The sequence below is a fragment of the Scardinius erythrophthalmus genome (genome assembly GCF_964197995.2).
Source record: "Scardinius erythrophthalmus genome assembly, chromosome: 9".
NCBI classification, from domain to species: Eukaryota; Metazoa; Chordata; class Actinopteri; order Cypriniformes; family Leuciscidae; genus Scardinius; species Scardinius erythrophthalmus.
In genome coordinates, this window is record NC_138229.1 from 6,482,673 (window position 1) to 6,499,107 (window position 16,435).

Genomic DNA, 16,435 nt, shown 5'->3' on the forward strand with positions numbered 1-16,435 from the left:
CTGATTTAAGAATGGATGGCTTTGTTTGAATTAATTTGGCATTGTGTGATCCTGGAAAACATAATTCATTTTAATAGTTGTACAAAACAGAAGTATATGACTCTTGCTTTACTCTTGTTCAGTTGAGTATGAAGATTGATTATTTGATCCGATGGAGTCTGAATACTTGTGGTGTGCTAAAGGTTGCTGTGAACTGACCATTTGGAGATAGTTTGCATCAGCTGATTACTGTTGCCAAATGAATCAAAGTGGTCATTCTGCCTGGAGTCAGTGTAGAAATACAGATAGCCCTGTCAATGGAGATTTTCAAATAGAAAGTATGCCTTTATTCTATACTATTAATTTGCCATCATTATTTTGTATAATAAATATTGTATTATTGTAATAATGTAAATATTGCATTGGCCATTAGTCAATCTGCTCTCCAGAGAACAGTAATCAATATTAAACACTTGTCTGTGCAATTGATAGAGTTTGCTTTTTTAATACTCGCTCATCAAAGGGAACGAGATCATTGGCAAGCTCACTTATGAAGTCATATATCATTTTATCCATGTGCAGGTAAAACAACCAACCTCTAAAGTAAATGATTCTGGATAGACTGATGTATATTCGCTTGGCTGATTTTTGCTTTTTGAGGTTATTGACCTCAGCTGATAAAAAGAAGTTTTCTGTGAGCACATTCTCTATTTTTTTTATATACCAGATCTAACTGTAGAATTTTTAAAACGTATTTTAATCTATTTCTCACCACGAATATGGGGTAGCTGGCACGGCGTTAAACTATAAACAAACATTTCCTTTTTTTTTTCTCAGTGAATTTCAAATGTCGTGTAAAATTTAATTATATTAACCAATGTTGCATTATTAATTTATATTAGGGCTGTCAAAAGATTAATCGCGATTAATCGCATCCAAAATAAAAGTTTGTGTTTACATAATATATGTGTGTGTGTACTGTGTATAATTATTTTGTATATATAAATACACACACATGCATGTATATATTTAAGAAATATTTGCATACATATACTGTATATATATTTATATAGTTTATATTATATATAAATATAATTTTTTTATATATAAATAACACATTTTTCTTAAATATATACATGCATGTGTGTGTATTTATATATACAAATTTAATTATACACAGTACACACACATATATTATTAAAAACAAACTTTTATTTTGGATGCGATTAATCGCGATTAATCTTTTGACAGCCCTAATTTATATATCAAATAAATTCTGTTCTTTTGAACTTTCTTTTCATCATTGAATCCTGCCAAATGTTTCACAGTTTCCACAAAAATATTAATCAGCTCAACTGTTTTCAGCACTGACAATAATAATAATAAATGTTTCTTGAGCAGCAAATCAGCATATTAGAATGATTTCTGAAGGATCAAGTGACGCTGAAGACTGGAGTAATGGCTATAATGGCAAATAAATGACTTTAAAATAGATTATTTAAAAATATATTAAAATTGATTTTTCATATTTTACAATATTATTGTTTTTATCTATTCTACTGTATTTTTGATCAAATAAATGCAGATTTGTTGAGCAAACAAACTATTGACACCTTGCTCGTCAGCTCACCATTGGAAAAAACCTGTCAGTCATCCACTAAACTTAAATCAGGTCTCGTTAAAATGGAGCAGTTAAGCAGTTGTCTCAGTCTGTCTAAGATGTTTTGTTAAGCCAAATCTGTGTGTTTCAACTGCCAAAGTTTCAGAGTCGCATCTCTGTAGTGCCTGCAACTGTCACACTGTGAATAAACCTGAACATAATGTGTTGATCATGAAAAAAAAATGACCCCAGACTGTGTCAACACTGTGTTAAAATGTGCTAATGGCAGGACGTGATAATTACTGTTGTGCTGTCCACACGTTAGATCATAAAATCCTTCACACAAACCTTGTGTAAAAGTGGTTTACTAGACGTCCGTCTTTCTGTGCTGTGAACTACATGTGTTTTAAGAAGGAGGGTGAACCTCTGAGCAGGGCCTATTTTTTTTTACTCTGATCTCCCCATCTAGTATTTTTAGACAATGCCTTGTTCTTCTCATCACACTCGGCTAATTTGTGGCTGTCAGCATCCTGAAGTGATTCTCTGGCAACCCTGGGACGGAAACTCGTCCACTAGACTTCATTTAAGCTAATTAGGATGTCTTCACACCCACGTTTTACTTTGTTCTTCTCAGCTTGTTCTTGGAGCGAACCCTCCCACCCCAGCCCAGGTGCTCTATTTGGAGGGGGTAAATTTATCAGTCGACACTGGAGAATGTTAAACACAGTAACTCAAGCTGTTGACTGTACAGCGGGGTAAAAAAAAATAAAAAATACGATGGGTTTAAAGGGATAGTTCACCCTAAAATGAAAAGTGTCATCATTTACTCACCCTTATGTTGTTCCAAACCTGTATGAGTTTCTTTCTTCTGTTGAACAGAAGATATTTTGAAGAATGTTGGTAACCTGACAGTTGACGGTAGCCATTGAATTCCATAGTGTTTTTTTTTCCCACACTATGGAAGTCAATGGCTACTGTCAACTGGTTGATTACCAACATTCTTTAAAATATATATATTTTTTGTGTTCAACAGAAGAAAGAAACTCATACAGGTTTGAACAACTTGAGGGTAAGTGATGACTCAATGGGTGAACTATCCCTTTAAATGGCCAAAACATGAAGTTAAGATGGAATGTTATTGAAATTGGTGTGGTTGTTGGCAGCAGGTGGAGACATTCAGGATAAATATGGCATTAAAATGGTTTTTCCAAGATAAATGTGTGTCTTTCCCGATTCTAATGAAAACTTGAGTTGCTTAACTTCACTGTAATCAACATTAAAGTACATGTATGTACACAAAACTATTCAAGTTCAGCTGGTAAATTGAGTTTGTGTGTGCACACGTTTCATTTTATTTACGTCAGTATAATACGAGTTATTTCTTGGATAGATGTTGTGAATTGTCTTGTAAAAGTCAGCTAACACTTACAGAATCTCAGACATAGCCTATATTATAAACATTGTTTACATATCACTTAAAAGCTGCTTTGAAACAATCTGTATTGTATAAAGCGCAATATAAATAAAGGTGACTTGATATATTTCTAAACATGCTTTTAAGAGATTGTCTTATTTCTTTTTGCAGGCTTTGTCGGTGAAGCTTCTGCTAAGCTCTACAGCCCGGCACTACTAAAGAAAAGAGCAATAAGGTTAGAATACATGAATATTGCCTTTATAAAGACCATTTATCTTAGTTTTAAACTGTTCCCGTAAGTGTATAGCTGAATTAAATCCTGAATGAATCCTTTTATGTTCTTTAATACTTAACTCTAAATGGGTTGATGAGAGATTAGAGATTTTCTGCCCAAACTGTCTCCTTACAGTAGCTCAGACCATAGTGAGCTGCCTGCCTACACAGCATTTATAAGGCAATCCCAGCATGCACTGCAACAACTTAAATCTATAATGGTGGACAAACCTGCTAAATTCATAAATGAAAATGGACAAAGTCAAAATATAAGCAAAAATACATGTGTGTACTTATAAGTCAAAATACGCGTAAACATTTGTCTTTAGAAATGTTTAGAAACCTCATCTCTTCATTAGCTTAGCAACATGTGCTAGTGCCAGATAAATAGGAACAAACTGGGTTTTGGAGCAGAGCTACAGTATAGAGTGCTGCAGGATTTATTGTGTGCTGCTGTTAAGCTATATACATATCCCATTCTTACATCTTTATTCTGGAGTTCAAATAAATCAAATCTTTGCTGCTGCTGTTTCTAAACGGCATATCTATACTTCTGTTACAAAAGTGATTGTTTGAAATGAAGCTGTTGCACTCTGGACCTCAGGACACCGATTGTGTGTTGTGTTAAATATCTTGAGATCAATGGAAAGGGTAGATGTTTTGGTTACTGTGGTCACAAATTGCGATTGGTCACAATACTGCACATTATATTGATTCTTCAATAAAAAAAGACTTTTGCCTAGGAGAAGAAGAGGCATAGTCTGCTGTTATCATCACAGACCCAGAGTGTGTATGTGTGGGTGTATGTGCATCTTATCTTTTGTTGTTTCCATTGGTTAAGCTGTTAAAAGAGAAGAATATGCTCTTGACATGCCTTTTAATGTGTCCAGAATAAATCAAAACATCAGTTCTAAAGGAGTTCTCACGATAACACAATATAGAACATAAACATGTTGTAGTCACAACTCAGAATGTCTAAATTAAGCTTTATATATGGATGTCATTGTCAATGATCGTGGTGTATGTTCTGCCATATATCTTAGTTATGATTCATAGAATGGGAGTGGCCAGTTTCATGGTATGAAAATGGTAAATATAGTCCTGTAATAATGTCTAATTATTATCAGAAATACATGAAATGTAAAGGAACATAATGGTTTTAATAAGAAACTTACGCACATTTTAACAGAAATCAGAAGCCAGAAATCGACGCAGATTTTTGTATGTTTATTTATGTTAATTTAAAATGAAACTAAGCACTGTCACAATGCTTGATTCTGATTGGTTGGTATGTTACAAGGGTCTTGATTTAATTTCCTATTATTGAACAGGAGTGGAGAAATTTCAGGTTTGTTAACCACATTACAGTAGCAATATCGTTTAACCACATTCTTTTTACATCACTTTTAAACTAGTTAACTACAGCTTGTTTCTAAGCAAGATACTTAGTGGTGTGGGGAAGTATATACTATGGTATAAGTGGAAAAATGGACCTGGCCTGTTTACTATTATTATAAGTTATTGAAAATGTAATGCATATGCAGGGTGTAATGGTTTTTATGCGTTATTTTTTAATAATTCAATGCTGAGTCAGTTATTTATCTATGTATAGTTTCCATATCGGGTGTGTCTGAAAAGTTTCCACGAATTCAATTTAAACCTGTTCAAGCTCTAATTGGTGCTCTGCGGTCCTGTTTATGAGATTGTTGTGCATGGCGAATGGTGTGCTGTAAACGGGAGTAATTGGAGTGTGCTGTTTAGGATGGCGGGACTGGTACCATGGTGAAGGGGAACTCTAGATGTATAAATACCTCAGCAGCTAATCTATTCCTGTGGTCAGATTCAAGTAAACGTTCAAGATCCTCTATGCTAATTCAGCTTAAAATGTCACACGGGAACACATTGGTAGATTTGGCCACATGATCATGACCTGCCTATGTAGAATTTTGGAGACACTATGTTCCAAGGTGTGCAGAGAATAGATGTTGGAAAAATCAACAAAGATCTAATATATCATTTGGGTCGTCGTGGCCAAGCAGGTAGTGTGCCTACTGTTACATCCTTGTGGATCCTAGAACACCATTCCTATCAGCCAGTTGGATTTTAGGGTTACGCTTACTGTAGGTCAAGTCCCCTTTAAAAAAAAAGTGGTAGTGGCAGAAAGACCAAAAATGTATTTAAACACATCAACTGTATTTGTATCAAGATGACACAAACGTAACATTAACTAAAGCAATATTGATTGCAATTGGATTGTTTTGAATTATGCACTCTCTGTTTTTGCCTTACAGCTTTGGTGTGGATGACAAGACATCACTGGTTAGGAGTACTACAGATATTGATGCGAACATTCTTGCTGTGCTGCCCAAAGGTGAGAAATACTAAGATAAGGTAAAGGATGGAAATAGTGAAAGTTCTCAAAGTTGGATGTTTACTAAAAATCCTTTTTAGTTTCAGAGCTAAGGAAGCAATTTGAAACCACGATCAGAAGTCATCCAGAAATGAACAGGTACATTTGGTCTCCCAAAAGTTTTCTATGCATGTTAAAATTAAAATGGCATATCTATAGCTCAAACAGTTGAGGATGGTGTTAGCAATGCAAAGGTCATGGGTTTGATTCCCATTGAATGCATGAACTGCTAAAATGTATACCTTGAATCCAATGTAAATTGCTTTGCATAAAAGCGTCTGCCAAATGCATAGATGTACAATGACTGAAGGCTTTTGAAAACTCATATAGTTTGTTTTAAGGAATGTTACCATTACAAAAATAAAATAAAAAATGTAAGTAACTTACAATGTTGCATCATTACTTTATGGAAAGCACTGTCAGTCTTAGCCTCTCAGTTTTCCAGAATGTTGTGTTAACACAAACACTACATAAATCATGCAGGAAAGAGAGGATAGCAAGAAGGTTGGAGGGGATTGAATCTGATGTTCCATCTGCTCTTGCTACAAGCATGCAACACACAGCCGGCCTTGTGACTAATCGGCTACTGGAGGAGGACACACCACGCTACACACGTGCTTCAGATCCCAGTGATCCAGGCATTGTGGGTAAGACATCACAATTTATTTATTTCTGTAAGCAGACGATATACATTGGACAACTATGGCAAGAGACACTATTACTATTGCTATGTGTTGTTCTGTTATTTTGACAAATCCCTTTAAACTTTGGTACATAGAAGAAGAGGTGTGCATTAACTTTTATTAGCAACCTGAAACCGGGCAGACAATGTAACAGCTGAAAAAATGCATTGAACAAAAAGCCCAGGTCATATCTAGTGACCACAGTATCATAGAATTTTGGACCAGTAAGCAATCACCCATTACAACCTAGATACCACACAACAACACACAAAAAAAACACTCAGAATACTATATCAATGCCCTGGCATTGATCACACATTCTTCTGAAGTAAAACATTTTTTTTTAATCAAATTAATTGTGTGCTGTGAGTACAATGAATGTTGATGTCCTCTCACTCTCTGTTTGCCTCTCTACAGTGCGGCGCTTCAGTCGTGATGAGATGGAAGCTCCAGAGCGGCAATCAAGAGGTCGGACACGTCCAGATCCACAGCCGCCCGCCAATCCTGACCCGATAGGCCTTACCCCAGCAGGGTCTGACGCAGCCAGCCTCAGCTCTAAAGCGGAGCGGATCGCACTCTACAAAGCTGAACGCCGACGACAATTATCAGAACGTTACGGAATCCTCCTCGACCAGGAGGTGGATCTGGATTACACGCCACGCTACACGCGTGCACGGAGAGAGTCTGACTTGTCGGACAGAGGTGCTCCTCCTGACAGGGGACGTGGTGAAAGCAGAACAGGGGGCGGGGCTTTGCAAGAGCAGGATAAGGGGCGGGATCGAAGCAGCAGCAGGTCTAAATACAGCAGTTCAGGGATAGGGCGGGTCTTCATGCCTTCTGACCCCGCCCCCGATCCTGCTCCTCCGTCAGGCTTTGATGCCGAGCGAGAGAGAGAGAGGGCAATGAACTTGGAAAATTATAGACGAGCACCTGATCGAAGTCCGAAACCACGGCCACAGGAAGCTCCGGTTCCCATGGAAACAACTGCTGCCCAACCAACAAAGGGTGTTGCTGTTGTCACTGTGGCAAGTTCTCCTAGAACAGCACGCAGAGCTTCGTTGCCCACAACACGATATGGCATCTCTCCTGGAGACCTGTTCATTGAGCAACAAGCTCAAAATATCCTCAACAGACAGGGGTAAGTATGTTTGCGGAGTTCTGGATCTTAGAAAGTGTTTGAGGACCCTGCTTTTGATTGACGTGGTATTATCTTCCTGTGTTGGCATACTTCCTATTGAAACAACAAGTTGGTGCGGGACATATAAGAGGACTTGCTCTTTTTTTAATATTTAGCTTGAATGAATGCTACCATATCGATGGCCTCAAAGTAAAAAAAACATGGACTAATGGCACAAAACTGCCAATTCGATTTTTTTAGTCTTTAAGTCTTTAAGTCCCATAAAATAAGATTTTGACTAGTTTGGAATAAGGTTTTATTAGAATACTAATGTGTTAAATAATGGTACATGAGTTATGGATAAATTAAGGGACTGCATATTTACAAAGACGGATTTACTGAACAACATATACTATAAAGAAAAGCTGCATAAAACAAGAGATTTGAGATCCCAGCTTGCTTAATTTTTAGAAATCATCCTACTGTTTAAGCAAGTAAATGCAACAGGGTTAACAATTGCCATCATCTATCTATACCGATAAACTAGTGGACTTCGACAAGGACTAATGCTTTGGGTTTTTTGCCTCACTCCGATAATGCTAAAGCTCTTATATTCTCCTTGTAAAAATGCTGAATGGACCAGCTTTTATGTTTTGTCAAGTTCGCAGTCATGCCAGAGAGCTGGGGTGAAATACCTGTATGTAGAACTGTTCACTGGACATCAGCAAGAATTTCACTCTGAAGCTCTGCTGAAAGATACTGCATTGTTTCACCTATTTTCAATGCTTAGTCTCTCTATAGTCATGGACAAGAAATGCACATTACTTAGTATGACAGTAACTGATACAGAAATAAACAACCTGTTGTCAGCATGAAAATACAAGTCAGCTAGTGTAACCCTCATTATTTCATAGTGATTGTTTCCATAGGAGACCCCTACAATAATTTATAAAGAGATAAACTATCTTTTATATCCAAGTACGGGTACATGTGTTTTGTTCGAGTGTTGCATAACTCTGAAACTCTAAACAACCCTTGAGGAGAAAGATGTCCAGACTGATGAGATCATCATACTTAAATGAAGGCCCCTAAGGCAGTAATAATGCCAGATACTAATTGAAGAACCGTAAAACTAAAGTCAGGCAAGATAACTATACAACCAGAAAGAGAGGAAACAATCAGGGGTCGTGGACATACAGTAGATGTTTTATTTGTGACATTACAATAATCCCCTTCTAGAATCTCATTTAGGATTGGTGAAGTCATGAGTGTGTTTTGTTATAGTGGTAAATGTCATGGTGTTGTTACTGTGATAACTGGGATCTGGGCCTCTGTGTTCTTTAGCTTGGCAGCTCTTTCTCAGAGTGAGTGGTCCCTCAGGAGAGACATGGACAGTGAAACATACTCACAAATCAACTGGCCATCCAGGTATCAGAGTGGGAGTGTAACCCTTTAAATTCCCTCATTTGACCCGCTAACTCCATTTTCCAACAATTGTCCTTATCTTACAAAGTTCATGCGCACAAGTATACATTTGCACACCTTAGTTGTCATCCCCTTGACCCTTTCATCTACAGTCACCATAGATGATGGCAAAGCGTTCCCTTTTTAATCTCCCCCTGCATCCACTGAGTTTTTTTACCACTGACCTTTGTTCCTCACCAAAATATGACCAGCTCCTAACAATGAACCTTGGCTTCAGTCCTTTTCAATTAGTCCCTCTCATAAAATTATAACAGGTGAAGCTTATTTGTGTGTCAGTGAGTCACTGCTGGTTGAGAGGTTATCAATAAATGGTTACAAGTAACTAATAAATGGTTACCAGGACATGATAGCTTGTTAATGATTTCATCATCAAATGGGTAATAAATAACTGGACTGGATTTTAAATATGTTGGCTTGTATTTATTATTATTTTTCCTGTGTGGTTAACATTGATTTCAGGAAAAAGCTTGCTGCAGATTTAATTGAAACAAAATATTTTAAGTTTGTTTTGATGACACTTGATCCTTTGATTTTGATGAAACTTTCTCTCAAAATTAGGGATGCCCGATATTATCTGCAAATAAAGGCTTAAAATGTAAATATTGGCCTGATTTAAAATGATGCCGATATGCCTTGCCAATAATAAGATATGTTGATTGTGCATCTGCAGTAACTCACATGTGCTAGCAATATGATCAATATGAGCAATATGATCTGCTCTGTGGTCATTTTTTAAGTGAATTTTTGCCTGAATGGTGATTAGATTCAATGTTATGGATCGCTGCACTGAATTTGAGAATGCAAGTACAGAATGATGTGTCCGGTGTGCAATACAGTCATTAGTGTGTGCAGCAACCTCCCCCGGGTCCTAATGTCCACCCGGTGAGGAGTTTTATTTATTTAGAAGGTGCTGTAGGCCTACTTGTTAGACTAATAAAATGAAAAGTTTAATTCACAAATAACATTAAGATTCTTGTGTTTCTGAATAAATAAAGCAGCAGTTGTTGTCATAAAATCACAAATCTATTTTGATTTAAAGGTCAAAAGCTATAGTTTACATGATGAATAAAAATTACCGCAAACATGACACTTGTAAATTAAATAATTTTATATGTACAGTTTAATTCAATAATGTGTTATTCTTTCAAACGGATTATAAAAATAACTTCAGTAAATCCAAGAAGCTCTATGGCCCTGTTTACACCTGGTATTAAGATGCATTTTGGTCGATCGGATCACAAGTGGACGAGGGGGAGACATACCGGTTTACACTTGGTGTTTCAATTTGTCTCTTTTGTCCACTTTCAACCACTTCTGTCCTGATTTCTTTGAGTGAAAGTTTATGGCGGGTAAATGTATGTTTTGTTTTTTTCGTCTTCAAACCAAACTTTGTTAAAACAAAAGTTGAAATTCCACATGAGCGTTTACACTAGGAAAGCAATCCGGTCAAATGCATTTTCGACTACCTATGAAAGTGACAAGCTCAAAACATTACACCCCATTTAAACCTGTATTTAGCGTCGTCCACCTGCGATGCGATCAACCAAAACGCATCTTAATACCAGGTGTAAACGGGGCCTAAAATATTTTTTTACTTTTGCTGTAGACCATCTACAAAAGTTAAATCCACAAATAAAATGTTAAGGTTACAACTGCATCTAAAAACAGCAGTGATTTATTTTATTATTGTTAGTTTCTAAGCTTTCAATGTTTTCTCATTATAAAAGGAACTTTAATAATGTTTTAGTTCTAAGGAAAGTGCACAGGAAAGACTTTTGTTGTTTCCAAACAAAAGGAAAAAATATCGGCATCAGCTATCCGTCAAAATGATTTGAAAAATATCTGCATATCGACAAAATATTGTGCATCCCTACTCAAAATGATAGTAGGTCATGCTTTGAACTGGGTGAATGTTAATTCCTCTCTTTCCTCCCTTCATGAAGAATACGAGTAAGAGAGAGACAGACAAGGGAGGATATCTCAGGAAGGGTTTCTGATTCAGGGCCAGATGCATCCTCTGTCAGACGTCATCCAACAGTCGCCCCTCAATATTTGGCTCCACGACCTCAATCTGCTAACCAGCCGCGAACACGGAGCACTGAACCCCCAATCAAACAACCGAGTCAGCTAGCAGAGGCCCGTCAACAAAGGGCACATAGTGCAGAGCGGCCACTATTCCAGCGCAATCACAGTATGGATTCACCTGCCTTTCAACACATACCTTCAAGTGAAATGGGAATTCATCAGCGTGCCCAAAGTGCAGAGCCCCCAAACTATGAACAGATTCCTGGTGTACACCCTAGCACCATGGGTCATCAGCCTGGATTCGGGAAAATCAGGCAATCCCTACCAAGGCGAGATAGTCAAGATCCTCAACAACCGACACAAATGACACAACAACCACGCCCAGCACACAAAGATCTCCAGCAGCCATTACCTGGTCGCAGAGATGCCCCACCACCTGTACAAAAGTATCGGGCTATCCTTCAACCAGTGCCTTTAGATCGGGACTCTCGTCAACCAGCTCAAGCACATGCAACTACTCAGAAGCCTCTACATGAATATGAACACACCTCACATTTACGTCCATCACATAGGCATTATGGTCACAGCCAACCTTTGCAGTACGGTACAGTCCAGGCATTACCTCCAGCCTATGGACAAATTGTCCACTCTGGTCCTTCCCATGCATCTAGCCATCTATCCCAACCTTCAAATGCTCATGTAGCTCAGCCTATGCCTGGACCTCCACTTGGCATGTCTGAGATGCTGGATCACAAAGGATGTTTGGCCTCACCTGGTTCAACATCTACTGGAAAAGAGGGTGAAGAGACAAGATGGCGTCCCAGTGCTGATCTTATTCAGCCTGTTCACAGAGAGGGTCGATCAGCATCCAGGGTGCATCCACCTTCAGAAGGGCTACTTAGGAGCAGAAAGGCTGTGCTACCCTCAGAGATCCGCCGCAGACAAAAAAGTGTGGATGATCCCATGCGTGGACAAACTGATGAAGTTTTGGAAAGTCAAAGAATCAGAAGGATTAGCCAGTCAGAGGAGACAGAGGGCAGAGGTGGAAGAAAGTTGCCCCAGATGGAAGGAAGGGAAGGGCCTGATGGAAGAGGAATGGCTCAAATGGAAGATGGCACAATAACAGGTGAAATTGGTCTAGCAAATGACAGAGAAGGGCTTGTTGACCGAAGGAACAGGCAATCCGAGGAAAGGGAGGTAGATAATGGCATGAAGAACAGTTGGACAGGTGAAGATGTGGGACGTAGTGTAAGGAAGATTGGTCAAAGAGAAGAAAACAAGCAAATGAGTGGTATTAAAAAGGAGGAGGGTCAAGGTAATTGGAGCATTAACCAGTTAGAGGGGATGGAGCAAGTAGGTGTCAGGAAGGTTGACAAATTCAAAGAAAGAGAATGGGAAGTTGATCAAAGAAAAGGCCAAGCTGATCAGTCTGTTGAACCACTGGTACAGGGTGATAATAGAATCAGTCAGGAGGTAGAGGAGCAAGAAGGCCAAAGGTTCCTGCAAAAAGAAGTGGTAGAAGGGCATGGTAGAAGACAACGGATCAATCTGTCAGAGAACGAGGAAGGGCAAGTCAGACGAAGAAGGATAAACCAATCCGAAGATGATTGGGAGGGACGTAGGGTACGTACAATTGGCCAATTGAATGAATGGGAAGTGCAAGGAGTGCATCGAATGGGCCAACCAAATGATCAGTTTGAAGGACATGAGAAAGGAAAACAGAGTTATAACCCACAACCATCTGAAGGTATGGACACCACTCCCACACAGGTACAGCTAACCAATGAACAGCATTTTCCACACAATAAGATGGGGGAAGTTGGAGGGTACTTGCAGAAAGGTTCCTACCTCCCACAAGCTCAACATCGCGTGAGTCAGGCTGCATGTGACCTCAGGCCAAAGGCACGAATCCGCTCCATGTCAGATATTGGAGTAACTCAGCGGCCTGCTGCATTGAGAAGTCTTGAGCGGGCTGCCAGTCGAGAGTCTACTGTAGTGATGGGTCCTGGGCTTCATACTAAGGAGCCGGGTGCTGTGGCCAATGGTGAAATGGGAACCTTGGACACAAGAGTTTCTGTGGCAAAGCTGAGACATTCCTACCTGGAGAATGCTTCTGGACACAGACCTGAGCTGTACGTGGACTGGCCTGTCAGCATGCTAAGTCAAGATTTTGTCAAAGATGATGATTAAACCCACTAACCTTCAAGTAATAACCCTTTCATTTGGATGTAAAGTTCTGCTTTGTTAATGCAATGCCTCTACCGTATGCTGCTGTTCATTCAGAAGTTTAATTTGTAATTGCTGAAACTTTATCACACATCCAATCAACTAAGTCTGAATGGAGGGATGTTGGCTTCAACTAATGACTTTGCATTTAAAATCACTTAATCTAAACTAAATTTAAATGTATTTTGGCATCTTCTCTAACAATATTGGCTGCAGGATGAGATTTTGTAGGGTTACAAACTGTTGGATCTTAACCTTCCCTTGATCTTGTGCGAATAAATTTGGTTCTGTGACTGTCTTCATTTAAATGCATGATTATCATTACTAAATAAAATTGATTGTGTGATTTGTTGATTTGATTGACTTGTTGATGTATTGCTCAGTTTAAGTAGTCTGAAATATGAGGGATTTGGATTAGGGTTTTTGATTTGTGACTATCGACTAACTTGTTATGGAGCCCCTAAAGTGCCCTGAGACTTTTGTGTGTGCATGACAATTTTCTTGAATGCACACAAAAATGTCTTGGGGTTTTTATCCTGCTAATTTTGCTTTAGAGACTCTTTACCTAACTAATTCTGAAAGTTATCTTTTATTAAGACAATCTTTCCTGTCTAAAGGGAGTCTAAAGGTGACCAGGTTCCCGTGGAGACTGATCCAGTTGTCAGCAGTGACCGGGAGAGAGGAGCACGTCGGCCCAGACGTTATATTTCCCCTGGTGATGACAGGAAGTCATCTGAGAGGTTTAGAACCCAGCCAATTACATCAGCCGAAAGGCTGGAGTCTGATAGGTACAGTGAAACAGGAAGTCCTTTGTTGTGCTGAAACCACCAATTTATTATTAGTTGTGGTAAATTGTCTCTGTTTTATTCTCAAGTCTTTCACAGTATTTAAAAAAAATGTTACTTATCAGAATTTATGAAAGCTTTTTTGAAAGGTTTAGTCAGTACCTGTAATGTGCATTTGTTCAGGCTACAGTACTGTATGTAGTCAATTTTTCTTTTCTTTAGTCATCATATTACACCAGTTGAATCATCAGAGTCAGTTATTTTTGTTCTGTTTGTACTTTTTTCTTCAGGTCCCATCTTAGTCCAGAGCGTCAACATGGAGAATGTGAGTAAAAATTTAAGCAATATCAAACAAACTGTTGTACCTAATATCATCAGCTGTGATTTGGCCAAAGTCATGATTTTACACACCATTTCTATAAAAACAGTTAATATTGAGTAACTTAACCCTCTCTTTTGTGTAGTGGATGAGGAAAAAATGGATGAACGAGCTAAAATGAGCGTGGCAGCCAAGAGGTCTCTTTTCAGGGTATCAGCTCTCTGTAGCATACACAACTTGTTGAATATGAAATTTCACGTGAAACTAACGGCTACAAAAACAATATTGAATATATTTGTATATATATTTAATTAGTTAATGCAGTTAATATTACTGTTGTATGTATAGCCATCATTTTTTTTTTCTTTGTGACCTTTCCTGGTCTTTCTGCTCTCATCTGGCAGGAGCTGGAGAAGACTTCAGATGGAGGTGTACCCAAACCTCGGTCACGCAATGCTGCGGTTGAGCGGAGACTCAGACGAGTGCAGGATCGTTCACGGACACAGCCCGTAACGTCAGAGGAAGTTGTCATTGCTGCTACGTAAGTAATTTCCTACTTTTTGTGATGTAAATTATCTGGTTTTCTGGTTTTTCTGTGGAACTCAGAGAATTTTAAAGAAGCAAGTTATATCAACAAATAATGTCTAAAGGCCCTTGCACACTGAGTCCGAAATTCACGTCCGAATTTTTCGCACGTTAAAAAATAAATACGACCTCACGTTATGTCAGTCACACTTGTACACTGCCTCCGAAACTTTCGTCCGTCAAAAAAAAAATCGAATCGGGTTCGATTTTCTGCGTTTTTCGCATCCATAACAAGGGTTTGAATGGTGTTTTGACAGTTTAGAGCCACAGAATGACGGATACGAAAAAACGCATGTGAAAATTTCGGATTCGGTGTGCAAAGACCTTTACTCAAAGTACTTTTTTCATTTTTGGAGCTTGTGGTCATTACGGTGAATGTTTTATTTTTGCGAGAAAACAAATTACAGCATACAACAACATGAGGATGAGTAAATAGTGACAGAATTTTTCATTGTGGGTAAACTGTTCCATTAAAATACTGTATATACCCATCACTGACCACTTCATCACCCCTTCTTTTGCAATAATTCTTGTTCACTTCATTCCTTTTTTGTCTTGTCCTCCTCTAAAGTTCCCCTGCTCCCCCTTCCCAAGTCATCACTGTTCAAACCACTGCTCCCAGAATCCCCAGTCCTGCCGTAGTCAGCACTTCCATGACTAGCTTCAGGTATCATTTGAATGCTTTATTTTATTTTGTATACTATTCTGTGTATACGTGATAATTTAGGAATTGTTGTCTTGAGCTTCATGCTGTTTCCTAGTTTTTTCATTGCTTAACTTGGGCTTTTTACAGACATGTGTTTTTTTGACAGCATGATTGCATATTAATAGAGAATTCATACCATACTTGAAAGAAAGAGTCTAATTAAAAGGTTCATTCATTCTGGTGCGTTGGATTATTCAATTCATTCTCAAAAATGTCTCTGTGGGAATATTTATGTGACAGTGCGCCATCTGCTGGTGGATTTTAAGTTCACGCGCTGTTGGAAATGTTGTTGGGAGTGTGAAAACAGAATGGCTGGAATGCAATTACGGGTTATGCAGTTCCTCAATTTTGTAATGTGAGCATGTGCCTGTGTCTATGAAAAAGTTAGAGTATATTAATGTGTGTAAGCATGTGCAGATGTTTTGGCTGTCTACATCAGCGCGTGGTCACCCAGATTAGCTGTAAATAGTCACATGGTTAGCAGCAAAAACACATTCTGCATTCTTCATGCACACCCAAATGTCAGAGGTGTCACCTATCTGTCAAAAAGACTTTTATGAAAGTGACAGAGGAGGAGATTACCTTAAACTAGGACAAAGGACAAAAAAAATAAAAAATAAATTCTCACTCAAATGAAGTACAAGAACACAACACCAATGCATTTGAGTCCTATGTCTTTTTTTAAACCTTGTATAGATTGAAACAATGGCTTGGCAGTGAATTGAACTCGTTTGTGTGTGTTTAATTAGGTGAAACTTACAAGATTATTTGCACCTGTTTACTTGTTTACTAAGTACATGTTTACTAACAGTCTGTACAGTTACACCT

At 38.4% G+C, this 16,435-nt stretch overlaps 1 protein-coding gene across 6 annotated transcripts in view; it reads left to right on the plus strand.

The window, feature by feature from the left end:
* svilb (supervillin b) overlaps window positions 1-16,435 on the plus strand; it is a 62,354-nt gene that overhangs the window by 14,722 nt on the left and 31,197 nt on the right. For 3 of the 6 annotated variants that reach the window (XM_081374421.1, XM_081374419.1, XM_081374420.1), the window contains exons 2-12: window positions 3,165-3,228; window positions 5,558-5,637; window positions 5,718-5,775; window positions 6,160-6,323; window positions 6,777-7,497; window positions 10,905-13,118; window positions 13,830-14,000; window positions 14,288-14,322; window positions 14,462-14,526; window positions 14,721-14,857; window positions 15,473-15,568. In XM_081374421.1, the coding sequence (XP_081230547.1) occupies window positions 5,768-5,775; window positions 6,160-6,323; window positions 6,777-7,497; window positions 10,905-13,118; window positions 13,830-14,000; window positions 14,288-14,322; window positions 14,462-14,526; window positions 14,721-14,857; window positions 15,473-15,568 (3,611 nt within the window). In that variant the 5' untranslated portion in view covers window positions 3,165-3,228; window positions 5,558-5,637; window positions 5,718-5,767. The remainder of the gene's footprint in view (window positions 1-3,164; window positions 3,229-5,557; window positions 5,638-5,717; window positions 5,776-6,159; window positions 6,324-6,776; window positions 7,498-10,904; window positions 13,119-13,829; window positions 14,001-14,287; window positions 14,323-14,461; window positions 14,527-14,720; window positions 14,858-15,472; window positions 15,569-16,435) is intronic. The other 3 variants (XM_081374423.1, XM_081374424.1, XM_081374422.1) reach the window with 2 other exon arrangements.